Consider the following 13929-nt stretch of genomic DNA (forward strand, 5'->3'; position numbering starts at 1 on the left):
ACTACCATTCCCTATTACTCTTCCACAGAAAAGGGTAAAACTACATATTTTAAAAAATGAAACATTCATAACTAATCACCTCCTCCACAAAAAGATGAAATAACCTTTTATATAACTTTCTAAACTATATACATTCAAACTATTCATCAGTAATTAACTCAGAGACAGATCTGTGAGAAAACAATATTAAGAGACACTTAATATTCTTAAAAGAATTTATAATGTTGAGTTTTTTATACCACATAGCTTTACTGAGACTTTAGAAATTAAAACTCAGTCAATTTATTACCTAATTATAGAGAATGGATTCTCTCTACAGTCAAAATAACTTTTTAAAAAGTTGTTAAATACATCTATTTCAGTCATCCATTCAAATCATTCACTTGATTAGCAAGCAACTTTCAAAAATACTGAAATAATTAAACAGCAAAAGGAACTCTTCTCTGTGAACCAACAGTAAAAATCACGACTACGGTGAGTAGTAGGGGTGGGAGAAAAAGAATTTTCAATGAGAACTTTTTATCTATTATTACGGCAAATAATTTCACTGTTGTTTTATATTGTTCTTTCCATGCAGTAGTGTTTCAATTTTTGTAAATTTCCATTTTTTTTATCCATAGTAACCCTAAAACTTAAAAGAAAACTCACTAGAACACAGATGACATCAGAGTAAGTATTCTTACCTTTATTTGACTTTGATGGTTTATTCTTGATAGGTTTAAGGGAACTTCTTGATTTATCCTCTCTATCTTTAATAAGTTTCTGAACATCATCCAAAGACAGTTTTTGCAGGACTACTACAGGCTTAGCTCCTTTATTTAGATCTTCAACTAATCCCATTTTTTCTACTTTGTCTTTCTGCTCTCCTTTCATTTCCATTTTCTTTGTCTCCTGAGTAATATTGCCATCTTTATCCCTCTTGATTTTTGGAATGACAAAATTTTTCAATGCACCAGACCTGCCCCCCAACAAATAACTTGGAAATTCTGCCTTATTGTCAGGGTGTGTTTTATTACTGTCTACTTTACTCTTGTTACCCTCTGTCCTTTTGTCCTCTTTACTATTTGGTGATTTAAAACCAGGCTTATCAGGTCTTGATTTATTAGAATCTCCTTGTTTAACACGAGGACTGTCAGGTCTTGCTTTCTGCTCCCCAGAAGATGGTCTTTCCCGTGAGTCCCCTGATTCATGTCTGTGTTTTCTTTCCATTTTATCAGGTTTTGAACCATCAGATTTAATGCCATGTTCATTTCTACTAGAGGATCTCAATGTTTCTGGTCTTCGAACCCTAGATTGATCCCCCCGATGTCGTTCAGATTCACTCCTGTCATCTGACTTTTGTTTACTATCATGGTCACGTCTTAGTGACTCAGAAATAGATCGCCCATCAGGTCTCTGCTTTAAGGCTTCAGCTCTTTCTGATTTTAACCGAGGTGAATCAGATTTAATGTCCTGTTTATGTTTAGACACTTCAGGTTTTTTCTCTGTTGATGGCTTTCCAGAATCCCTCCTATTTTCATGCCTATGTTTTGGTGTTTCAGGCCGACCTTCAGTTTTTTGCTTTGGAGTTTCAGGTCGGCCCTCACCTTTCTGCTTTGGAGTTTCAGGCCGTCCATCACCCTTTTGTTTTGGGGTTTCAGGATGCCCATCACTCTTTTGTTTTGGAGTTTCAGGTCGGTTTTCACCCTTTTGCTTTGGGGTTTCGGGTCTTGACTTTGTTGTTTCTGATCTGCCATTATTTTGTTTGTTGTCATTTAACTTTGTGTCAGACACTCTGTTTTCATTCTGTTTAGGCTCGGCTGTGGTGCTCTCATTTTGTCTGGATTCGATCATTCTGTTCTCATTCTGTTTAGGTTCTTCTGTTTGTACCTCAATTTTAGTTTCTATCTTACTTTCACTAGATTTTGTCTCTACCAATCTGTTTTCATTTGGTTTAGACTCTGCCAATCTACTTTCGTTTTGTTTCGCTTCACTCTTTAAAAGCTCAGGATCAGACTTTTTTTTAGGAGTCTCAGGATGGTTTTCTGGTGTAGATTTAAGATTTCCAATAATATCTTCCTGAAGAACAGAAATAGGTGCATCATTACATTGTTTGATTTCTTCAGGCTTTTTTATGGAGTCTGAATCCTGAGTTACAGAGGCCTGAGAGTCCACTCTTCCTGCCTGATGAAGATCAATGCTAACCATTAATGCTGGCCTTGACCCATTTCCCGTAGAACCCGTCTCCTGAGAAGCTGGTCTATTACCTCCTGTAGCACCCCCAGCCTCCTGTGGGTAAGAATCTTGTTTTCTTTTTTTCAAAGGCTTATCTGAAATTCAAAGATAAATATTCAGTATCAGTAATAGACATATATTCTTATCTTATTAAAAACCATATGGACTTTGACTATTTTTTAAAGTCACATTTTTTAAAAATGTGGTGAATGCAAATGTCAATACACATATATAAAATAGTAGGCACGAATGGCATAATACTTTTAAACCAATGTTTGAGGAAATATTCATGCTTGCTGTACCTCAATAAATATTAACAAGTATAGTATAAAGATCATTTAAACTGCTAACTGAATAAAAACTACAAAGAGCCCCAAATTTGCCAACATACAAAACAGGGTGCTTTTGTCACATGTAAGAGAAGTATGGAAAAGAATAAAACTCAAAAGAAAATAGAAATCATGCCACTGGAAAATAGGTAAATGAGGAGAGTAAGAAAAAAAAAAAGAATTTAATAGTTTGTTATTAACCTTTGATCCAGGATTCAAATTCTTCAAGGTGTCAACAGCACAAATGGAATTTAAAAGCTAACACACAGTTAGAAGTATCTTTAGACAAGGAAACATAATTATAAAAATGAGAAGCATTATAATAAGAACTTTTTAGATAAATGCTATCTTTCTTAAGCAACTTCAACTGAAGAAAAATGCTTCAGCTCTTCAACATAAAGTTCTAGGGGTCTATATACTGGCTTAAGAAGAAATTATTTACAGTATTTATGTGCAATTTAAAGACAAAAATACACACAAACACAAATCTACCACTATAATAAAATGTCATGGTATTTTTAACAGCTATGTATTTCTGTGCATGATTCCACTTGACTCAAGAGGCTCCTAGGTCATTTTCTATAAACTGAATTTCCAATTCTATAAATTGAATTTCCAATTAGGTCTTGGGAATCATAACATGATATATAACTATAACATTATAGCACCCTGAGACTTTGCCTGCTTTAATGATACTTGCTGAATTGCCTGGCTGTTTTAAAAGTTATTTTTAATCTTTTTTATTATTCAGGAGAATCTTTAGATTTTCTTATACTATTCATTAATGTGATACAGTATCACTTAAGGAAAAGATCACAAGGTGAAAAGTCAAAATGACCACTAAAAACAGCCCCTTAATATTAGGGAACCAAGTTCTGAAAAAAATGTTTTTAATAGTAATGATGCTTTTATACACCAAAGTTTCATCATTTTGTTTTGAAAGTGAGAAGTAGCAGTCCCTTACAGCTTACAATCTAATCAAATATTACTAAAATTTACTTCAGATATTTGCCAGTAATTTTTTGAAGAACTAAGCCATTCTGCTTTTTCAGTAATTCAGAAGTCAAATCTATCATCACATATACTCCACTTGCGAAATAACTACACGATGATAATAATAAAGTATATTATCATTAAACTGTTTTCCCTAGTTAAAACTAACCTGGTAAGAACTTATATGAAGCTTTCTGCATCAATACCTAAGAAAAAAGCACTTAGAACACTAATTTATAGAATTTTGCTTTTGAATGTTCTGCCACACAAAATCATCTTTATATCTTGCCAATGGGCACACCAAATAATTATTACCTCAAAAACAGGATGCTTGTAACCTTATACTTATCCCTTAAACTTCTATGATAAGCATTTAGAAAAAAATTTTAAGGATCTAGAAATTTAAATAGTATAATCTAATCTAAGATTTTTATATTTTTCAATGAAATATGCTTCATGAAAGTCATTAAAATGGTAACCTAAGCATACTTAAGAACTATTAATAACATAGATCTCAGGCATCTGAAGATCTCTCTTAAGAGATCTGTGGCTCATCCTATAAATATGAACAATCTGTCTTTCAGAAGAACATTAAAATAACTTGAAGGCTAAATTTTAAAAGATTACAAAATACTTAATAATTAATAGATCATTAACCTCATTCTAATTTATCTTTCATTATTAAAATGGAAATTTAGCAAAGTGTTTAATTTCAAAGAAATTATCATGTTCGATTTAGTTATCTTTATAGATACTATGATTATTTATAATAAAAACATGAAAAGCATTTGCACATGAGTGGTGTATGAAGATTGGGGAAGATCTTATAATTTTCTCTACTATGCATAAAATATTGCTAAATACAAAGTTCAAATTTTTCAACTATTGAAAGGTACTACACCTGTTCTGTAAAACCTGGAAAAATTACATTACTGCTGCAAGAACTCCTGGATACGTTAAGAACATGCAGGTTCTGATTCACTTCATCTGATTCAGTTCCACCACGAACTTATTCCTGTAAAGTGGCTCTGAATCAGCACAGGCCACTTTTGTCTATTCACTTTTGTTATCAGTCTTCATTATATAATAATCTTCACCTAATGATGGAAAGCCATCTCTATGAAGAATAATTTTAATATTTGGGACACTATTACCTGTAAGCCCTCTAAAGCACTGGGAGCCATAAAATTAGCTATCAAAATACAGGTGTTCCTGAAGAAAATGCATACAAAAAGATATAATTTTAAGACCAACAACACTTGTCATCTTGATACTGGTATTTTGAAAATAATATCTGGCCCTTAAAGAAATTGTGAACTCAATTGTGCTTGTACGAAACAAACTATATCACTTGCCTAAATCTACAAGTGATAAATGAAAACACTTAAAGCAAAAAGCAGAACAACTGTACACACAATAGCCAATTTTAAAAAATGAAAAAGTCCCATACCTAAACCACAGTACAGGCTAAGTGACTAATTGTCCTATTCCTGTCCCAAATCCCAGTCTCTTATTCCAAATGACAATAGATAATAATTTACTTCTAATCAGGGTTACAGTGCAAGAATATTTTAACATCATAAAAAACATTAGTGAAGCTAGACCATTCCTTATACTTGCTAACATGGAAAGTGGACCTTGGGAAAAGATGAAACAGGCAAAGATGAACAAAGAAACCCCCTCTTAAACAAGAGAAAGCAGGAATTTTCAGCACATGGAGATATTAATGTCTATGACAGCTCATCCCAGAAGCAAAGAAAAAGAGCCTTTTGAAATTAATTTATGTAATTACAGATGTTAAAAGTTTGAGCAAAAGACTGAGAAGAAGGTCCTTCAGGAATATTATAAAATATTAGGTTGCACAGAATTAACCTATCAGTGTATATAAATCTCTCCAAAGAAGAGAGAACAGGCCAAAGGAACATAAATATCTAGCAGCCAGAAAAGTGTCTTCTGTGTGTGCAACAGAGGTGTATTAGGTTATACCACAGCCTGTGTAAAATATTTCTAAGAGTATTCTATCTCTTTTCCTGAATTCCATAGTTATCAAACAACCATGTTTGCCAAACTTTCTAATCTATTTACAAGGTACAGGTTTTTGATTTATGGTCTATTGAGGGGAACGCTTCATTCATTCGTAACAAATGAATATAATGGGAAACAAGCTCAGAAACTAGAGCAGAGCACTCAGTAGAACCATGTATACCACACAAGTAGTCTTGTTTGCTCCTTGCTACCAGCAATAAAATAGTTATAAAAAAGTACTCAGTGTCAAACTTTAGAATACAGTAAATATCAATTTTACAATATACAGTAGTTCTAAAATGTAGTGGTAACTAGTGATAAATTCATTTCAAAGAAGTATTTCGTCTCTCAAGGGCCAACTGTAAGACTACCACTTCAGAAAACTTTACTTTTATTTATGACCTCACCTACAAACTTAGAGCAACATACCAACCCTTTAATCTTTCCAAAATCTCAAGATAACTGCTTATATATAAAACACTATCTCATCATACAATGCAGAAGTTGAATATAAAATGACAAGATACAAATGTTAGCTGGTACCTAAAATTCCAAAGGCTTTCAAATAAAGCTGTCAGAAGGCAATTTAGAGATGACAGCACTAATATGAGGTCGGCCAAATCAGCATAACCAATTTGGAAAAACCATCTAAATCAAACTGAAAATCAGATAGTTCATCTTTTCCCTTAAATCTTCATAGAACCAGATACCTCTGTAAGTCAAATTACATTGTTTCAAAATTGTAAGTCAACTTTGCTCACTCAACTTTTCAATTATCTTTGTTATAGTCACACCATCAGAGATTACAGAGAAAACTGATAATTAAAATTAAAATATACATAACAAGTGTCAGGAAGAACAGTATGATGCTGTTTGTCGATTTTGTTTTAATCTCCCAAAGAAAAGTTAGTAGTCTAAAATAAGTTTGCTAACATGCAATTAGCATTATTTACTATCCTTATTTCCATTCAGTTTTTATAAGTAAAATCTTTGGTTTTAACAAATATGACAGAGTAAAAGTTCAAAAAAGTAAGAAAAAAAGTTCACCATTTCCTCTGCTTTCATTCCTACCAACAATCAGGTCATTAAAAAAAGATTATACTCCTTTTAAAGAATATAATTTTCCAAAACACAGATTAAAACGTCATGCAAAAGTTCAGTTCTCAAGGCAACTAATATTTCTTGGTCAAGAAATTACAATTGTATATGTTTTCTGCAAAACTGTCACAGGACTCAGGAATTTTGGAAAGGTTAATATTATTGAGAGCAGCTGAATAATATTGCTCTCTTCATTTGACATGCGTATACTTTTATAAGAGGTTAGAGGAAGAGATATATATTGGAACACATAGAGTTATTTCCTAAATCCCACACTACTAAGCAAAGAGAAAAAGGGCAAGCAACACTTTATTTCATCTTTAATGTCCATGATTTGCTAGTTAAAAACAAAACAAAAAAACAACACCAGTTCCCTAGCCAATAAAATGAAGATTTCTAGCAATCTCTTTATTTGCATCTACCCGTGATTTACGCACTTAGCAAACACTGTAATACAACAATTACCAAATACAGTCTGTTTTTCCAGTAACATTAAAAAGAGACAAATGATAGACAGGAAACATAGTATGAATCTTCAGCATGTTTCTCAGCAGAGGAACACAATTATCTAGAAATGATCCTGTCACATAATGAACAAGATCATAGATAAAAATGAGCTCTAGTCAACATCAAGAAGTTTTGTTTTATAATGACCAAATAGAAACTCTAAGAACTATAAATTAATCTAGAATAGTTAACTATAAAATTAAATATTAAAGTATTCTTTGCTTTGAATGTTCAAATATGTATATGCGTCTACTGTAGAGACATCAAATTCATAAATTACTAATTTCAACCACTGATTCATTAGTCTCTCTAAAAATTTAAGAGATTTTATACATAATGTTCACCAAATAATCAAGAAATTAACAAAACTTACTTTGATTATAATTTTTATAAAGCACAAAAAGAAAGCCCATAAACTCATAGAACAGGTGTCTTGAAAACCCATCCTAATACACTAGTCAGACAAAAGAGAACACTTAACCATAATCACCAACAAAAGATCCCTGATTCTTAAAGTTTGCTATTTCATATTAAAATTCTTTCCTAATTTTTTTACTTAAAAAAACCTTCACATTTATTAAGAGATGACAGAATTAGAAACTAAGTGAAAAATCTAATCGCATAATAAACATACAAACTTTTCTTAAATGTAATGATTCAAAATAATTCTATAGCGGTTAACCTTGTTTTGGTAGAAAAAAGATAAAGATGCAAAATTCTATTAACATAACTTGTGGAAAACACATGTAATATAGAAATGCTTATGTTCATTTTAGTAGACAAACACAGATAAAATCACTTGGTATATAATAGGTGACAGATGTGTTATATAGAATTACCATATCTCAGATAGTGGTTTTAGATAAAAAATGAAATTAAGCTTTAACTTCTGAGGGACGAGCATTTTAGTAATAAAACCATAATTGAGGAGAAACATTAAAAATTATAAAATATAATGAGAAAAAGAAGAGTTACTTTAAAAAACTTTTTTGACATTATAATTAAATATTTGCCAAGAGCATGAAGTGGTAGTAATGAGACTATTTTACCTTTATCTTGAACTTCTTTTGAAAAGCGCTCCCTTTCAATAGCCGATTCTCTCTCTATTCGCTCAATTTCAGCCAATGCATCCAATTCCACTTCATCATATATAGGTCCCTGTTGTGATACCTGTTGCTGATTCTGTACCACAGAAGTCTGGGGCTGTTTTGTAGCAACTGAAGTGTTCTGCTGTAAAACAGGCACTTGATTTGCTGGAAGGAATGCTGTTTGTTCTTGCTGCGACAAACACTGAGCAGCATTTAGTGGGCGGTTTACATCCTGTGGAGTAATGGGTGTTTTTGAAGTCTGTCCTGGGTACTGCACATTAAAAGGAATATCATTTTCTGAAACATTGCTATTTTCCATACCAGAAAGCATATCCTCTTGCTGGTCCATGTCTGAAGACCTTACTCGAGAAAGTCTTAATGTAAGTTTAGTAGAGTCCTTGGATGGAGAGCTAATGATATCATACATTGCAGCTTTCTCACTCTGGTCTTTTTCATCCTTGCCTAATTTCATCTTCTTTTGCTTCTTTTGTTTTCTTTCTGGAGAATCTAACAAGATGTCTGGTGGAACATCTCGAGGTGATGAGCAAGGTAGAGACTGAGACTGTAGGATTAAAGGTGGTCTTGATCCTAGAAAAACAATTCAACAGGAACGAACAGTTGTGCTAGTTTTACATTTTCAGACAATGTGATAGACACATTAAATAAGTGACAATACAGTACCACTAGAAAAAATGTTAAATTATCTCATCCAAGCTACTTATTTACAGAATATGAAAAGAAAGCCTAAAGATGTGTCCCCCATGGTCTTTTTGCTTGCTGGCAGATGATCCAGGTTTGAATTAAAATATGAGTATTCCATCTTCCAGACCAGTATTATTTCTATTTTTTTCACGTAAAAAATATAAATACTTAGCTTGAAAATGGCAAAGACTTCACTATTTCTAAAGATGCAACACAAATATTTTGGGTATGATAATCTCTATTCTCTCACTTATTATCTAAGAAAACTGACATGTATAAAGTAAAAATAAGTCTGTCAAATTACAAAAAAATAAAAAAAATAATCCTAGGGTGTACACTCACAGGAATACTTAATGGTATAAGAAAAAGGAAGTGGGAAAAATTACAATGATCAGTCTTCACTTACTTAAAAAATTGGTGGTAAAGTATTAATTTATACCTTTATGTGGTCTTCTCTTTCTCCCTCCACTTAACATCATTCACATACTCTCTTCAGCTTGCTAATCCTCCTTTTATTAGAAAAATATGCAGGGCCAGCAAATAAAATATCTTCAGCCCAGATCCCATTAAATTAAACACTATACGATATAAGGAAGTGTTAAAAGTAAGCTAATCGAATGGGAAAATTTTTCCTAGTTAACAAGTTGTCAATGAGGAAGAACTACATCAATATGCTTCAGAAATAAAAGTATAATTGTATCTGAATAATATATACATTTCTTTGAATTAATTATAAAAATTTAAAAAACCCATAGGAAATTATAAAAATCAGTCAAGCTAAAAGTGCTTTATATATGGTTGGCCAAAAAATGTTCGTTCGGGTTTTCCATAACATCTTACACATTATAACACGTCATATTGCCTTTTTATTTAAAGTTTACATGTCACATTATATATATTTTAGAACAAACTTTAAATTCCAACAATTTATCTAAAAATTAAACTAGGCTAATTGAAGATGCATTCAACCTTCAAAACTAGTTGGAAAAACCCCTCACGAACAGAAATAGAGGCTTCTGATGACTAATGTGTTCGTGAGGTTAACTGTCCTAAAGTTTTCTTCTCTTTCTATCTAAAGTTATCTATCCACCTAACAATCCATTCATCCATTCACTCACCTATCCATCCTCAACAGTTAGAGGAAAAATGGTCTGGTTATCTAGAGCAACCAGCTATCCCACTGTTATTCCTCCCTGGCACTCTGATTATTTCTTACTCTGAAAATACTTGTGAGATATGTACCTAACTTTGACACCTAAAGTACAAATAGAGTTACTCTGGAAGTTGTTCTCTCTTTCAGAAGCTGGGTTACTTCTATGTCTGGAAATTCACAGAATTATAGAATTAGAATGGCTCATAATTCTAATTATTGAATTAGAATGGCTCATAAAAGTTCAACTTTCACCTCATGAAGAATATCCCTGATCAAAGAGTTGGAATATAATCTCTGAAAAAAAAATCTTTACAATGAGGCAGACCAGTCCATGTTTTAGACGGCTATAATTAGAATTTGTCACAGATAGATAAAATTTATTATCAGCTATATTGCAATTAATTAAAAGCTACTTCTTTAAAGTGGATACAATATTCTCTTCCAACAAACTTGGATGACTCCAATTATTAGACCTTAGTTTTAAGTATTTTAAAAAATAGTTCAAACATGGACTCAGAATTTTGTGACTCTATTATACACAGAAGACCACGCAAGGTTCTTTGGGAATTTGAAGATAAATAAAATAAAATTCACGTCCATAAGATAGTACAGGATAAGTTATTAGAAAAAACAGAAACTAACGGCTTGGGGAAACCAGGGAAGGGTCAATAGAAGATCACCCATTTAACTTAGAATTTGAAGAATTAATACGATTTTAATAAGCAGAGATGAAAGTAGGTGTAAGAGATCTAGTGAAGTAATTAACATAGAACAGGCCAGATTCTGATAAATGACTACCTAAGAAGTGAGAGAAGACTTTAAAGATAATTCAGGATTTGGAATAGCATTAAGAGAAACAGGAATGGCAGAAAGAACAGTGAGTACAATTTTGAACATGAATTTGAAATACCAGCTAGATATGAGGAGGTTTTGTCCGGAAATGAAAAATTACAACTTGGGAGACAGGACTGGAAGCAAAAGACATTGATTTGGGGGCCCTGTTCATAAAAGTAACAAACGCTATTACCAAAACTGAGTAAAATAGCCAAGGAAAAAAGTACAATGGAAGATTAAAAATCTAATGACAGAAATCTTGAGAAACGATAGAGCAGAGAAAAGAGCTACTGAAGAAAAAAAAAATCAATGAAAAAAGGATGAGGAAAATAGGTGGATTCAATATAAAATAAGTTTGGGGGGGAGGGTGAAGATTAGGGAAAGCTGATCAATAATTTCAAATATTTAAGAAAGATGAAAAAGACTGTGGTTTGAAAAGACCACTGGATTATTAGTAAGAATGATACTGTATATATCTGAAAACAGTATCAGTAAGTACAGGTTCATTTTTTTCTACAATAAGTGAAAAACAATAGAGAATAATTTTTGGTAACTGCATTAAGAAGTCTGAATTCTTTACTCAACTTGAAATGTGAAAAATTTAAGGAAATTTTAGTTACAATGATACCTTTTGGAGTTCCATCACTTCCAGCAGGGGAACATACTGGCTGTGGAGACCTCAAGGGAAAAGATGCAGCATTCCTCATTGTTGAAGAATCTCCATCCTAGGAATAGAGTATAACATTTATATCTTGAATGATAGAAGAGGCTTTATAGAAATCTTAAAGAGAACCAATAAAAGACATAAATTACTGACAGGTAAAGTGTTGGTATTCAAAAGCATTATTCTTCTGCACTTTCCTGTTTTCTTCGTGGTATATCTTAGAAGAATTGAAATTGTATCCAAAAGAATCAACAGCCTAAGCATAGCAATGAATAAGAAAACTGGTATTACTAGTATGCTCCATTTTTGTTTGCTATTTTCTACCAAAGGAGCTCTGAACATCCCACCAGGCTGTAAATGTAAATGTCTTGAGGGCAGAGTCCAATGTCATCTTTGTTAAACTTAAATACATGTAACTTATGCGATAATACCACCAAACCAATGACAAGACAGATTTCCAGTATGTGGAATATTTCAGTAACATTAAAGCAACATTAAATTTCAGGGAAAAAATTTCTGTACAAGTCTTAGAGGGAAAAAGAGCTAAGCACTAATAAATAAAGGCTCATTATTTAAGAGGACATCTGTGTGAGCAAACATTTAAAAATGAAGTATATTTCATTAAGGACCTCAACCTCTAGACCAGAGGTTGGCAAACTTTTTCTGTAATGGGACAGATAGTATATATTTCAGGCTTTATGGATCATATACAGTTTGTCACATAACATTCTTTGTTGTTGTTCTTTTAAACTCTTTATTATAACTGTGAAAATCAGTCTTAGTTTATGGGTCAGACAATTGGCCAGTTTATCAACCCTGCTCTACAGGTACAGCTAGATTCTCAGACCCAGTATAATCCTCAATAAAAGGTAGATATCCTTCAAATTACAGAACTGAAATACTAGGTTATAAGACAAATATTAGAACTATTTTATTACCTTAATGACAACTAATATATTACATACGTCACTACTTAGCCTGTGCACCATGTGTAGGTAGTCGTCACTTGAGCCATGTCTAGGATTATCAGCATGATGATTAGCAGAATTGCCAGACAACGAACCAGAAACTTTATTATCATGTAGGTTTCTCAAACCACCTGCAACAATGGGACTTGATACCGATGCTGAAATTAATAAGAATTTTAAAAAAGCTTTATAAAAATAAACTGTTAAAATTCTTACAGGACAATAATAATTGCTCACAAGTAATATTTTAGCATACATAAATTACAAAGACTAATATAATGAGCTGGCTGACTATCCAGAGCTTGATCAAATCTTAACACTTTGCCACAAGTCATTCAGATTGATTTTTGAAAAGAAATAAGACATTAGATATGGCTGAAGCTCTCCATATATCTGCATATTCCTCTCCTCTATTTCTTTCCCCTTATTCCCTAAAAGTAATCACTATACTGAATTTAGAGTTCACTCCACCTATGAATACCTTTTTACCTTTGCTATAAATGAATATATTCTTAAATAACACATAGCACTGTTTTGCACATTATAACTTTGTATAAATGGTATATGTATTGTATATATCCTTCTATAACTTGCTTTTTAAATTCAATATTGTGTTGAAATGTATCCATTTTTATATATGTAGTTTTAAATTCATTTACTTTGAATAAATACATATATTCTGCTGCATAATGTACATACTTTATCCATCCTTGTGTTACTAGTTTATTTTTTTATTTTTAAAAAATATTTATTTGTTTGTTTGTGCCAGGTCTTAGTTGCGGCAGGCGGGATTCTTAGTTGAGGCTTGCTGGCTCCTTAGTTGTGGCAATGCAAACTCTTAGTTGTAGCACGCAAACTCTTAGTTGTGGCATGCATGTAGGATCTAGTTCCTGGACCAGGGATTGAACCTGGGCCCCCGGCATTGGAAGCGTGTAGTCCTAACCACTGTACCACCAGGGAAGTCCCCTGTTAGTAGTTTCGATCGCTTGAGTATTTTTGTCATCATAAACAATGCTGTAATGTGTATTCTTGTATATGACTTTTTTACAAATGTTTCTTAGGAGTGAAATTGCTGGATATTCCTGTTTTTAAACCTTACTAAATATTAACGAATAGCTTTCCAAATTATTTATGTCCACTCTACTGGTAGTAGATAAGTGTTCATACTGCTCTATATCCTTGCCAATGATTTTCATCAATTTGAAGATGGGAAATGTCTCTGATAGCCACTTTAATTAGCATTTCCTTCCTTAATTAACAGTGAAGCCAAGCATCTTTCATGTGTATTGGACATTCAGATTCCCTACTAAACACAAAATCATAAAAATTACTCTCTGATATTTTCTTTCAAAAG

At 32.4% G+C, this 13929-nt stretch overlaps 1 protein-coding gene across 1 annotated transcript in view; it reads right to left on the reverse strand.

The window, feature by feature from the left end:
- Positions 1-13929, reverse strand: part of NIPBL (NIPBL cohesin loading factor) — a 190643-nt gene that overhangs the window by 89833 nt on the left and 86881 nt on the right. Inside the window, exons 7-10 of the mRNA XM_082836913.1 lie at positions 12573-12733; positions 11572-11668; positions 8216-8842; positions 684-2309 (exon numbers count right to left, since the gene is read on the reverse strand). Coding sequence (XP_082693039.1) covers positions 684-2309; positions 8216-8842; positions 11572-11668; positions 12573-12733 — 2511 coding nt within the window. The remainder of the gene's footprint in view (positions 1-683; positions 2310-8215; positions 8843-11571; positions 11669-12572; positions 12734-13929) is intronic.

Source organism: Leucopleurus acutus (genome assembly GCF_964270905.1).
Source record: "Leucopleurus acutus genome assembly, chromosome: 3".
Classification (NCBI taxonomy): domain Eukaryota; kingdom Metazoa; phylum Chordata; class Mammalia; order Artiodactyla; family Delphinidae; genus Leucopleurus; species Leucopleurus acutus.